The 812-nt window shown below is 26.5% G+C and overlaps 1 protein-coding gene across 1 annotated transcript in view; it reads left to right on the top strand.

The window, feature by feature from the left end:
- The window catches only part of LOC107637158, a 1,580-nt gene continuing 1,017 nt past the window's right edge, over positions 250–812 (top strand). Inside the window, exon 1 of the mRNA XM_016340601.2 lies at positions 250–420. Coding sequence (XP_016196087.1) covers positions 295–420 — 126 coding nt within the window. The 5' untranslated portion in view covers positions 250–294. The remainder of the gene's footprint in view (positions 421–812) is intronic.

Below are 812 nucleotides of genomic sequence, written 5' to 3'. Positions count from 1 at the left end.
TTTACATTTTCCCCTAAAAGGGAAAAGAAAGTTGACCTCTTATGTAATGATTAAGTTAGCTATAATACCGGGTCATTTAGACCCTTTTATATGGAACATTATTTCATCTGTGTTTCTTACCACTATTGAGCGTTAATTACTCTCTTGTATCCGACAAAATCGCTAAGGAATAATAGAACACTATATATACATTATTTTTCACAATGATAAAGAACAAATTAAAGCAAAGAAAACTTGCATATACAAAGTTACAAACTAAACGTATTAAAAACAAGAAGAAAAAGAAAAGAAACAATGGCAGGAAGAATTAAGAGCCTAGTTAGCTCCCTTCCCAAGTTTGGGCATGCTGGTGCAACCATTGCTAGGGCTCGTGTATGGAACCCTAGGGTTTTTGCAGCTGTTACCCCTAGGCCTATCCAAGTAATTTACTCATATCATAATAATATAAATAATTTATATTCATATTTATTTATGTACGTGTCTATATAACTATTCATGTATATATTTTTTGTTTATCAAAATTTTTATAACTTAGAAAGTTTGAAACTTTTTTTTTATACTGTATTATTAGGTGTGAAATTTTTTATAATGAACTAAACTATATGTTAAATACTATTATGGTTATTTACAAAATGTCATTGATGTATTGATGTTTTGTGTTTTGACAATTAAAATAATATTTTCTAACAAAATGTCGGTGACGCTTTGTGTTTTAATAATTAAAATAATATTTTTTATTATAAAACATTAGTGACATTTTATTCTTTTATAATTAATTTTTTTATTACAAAATGTTAATTTTTGTGCTACTA

This window comes from Arachis ipaensis, chromosome B04 (assembly GCF_000816755.2).
Source record: "Arachis ipaensis cultivar K30076 chromosome B04, Araip1.1, whole genome shotgun sequence".
Taxonomy (NCBI): domain Eukaryota; kingdom Viridiplantae; phylum Streptophyta; class Magnoliopsida; order Fabales; family Fabaceae; genus Arachis; species Arachis ipaensis.
Note: the sequence above shows the minus strand (reverse complement) of the source record. Positions and strands in the feature narration are given on the sequence as shown.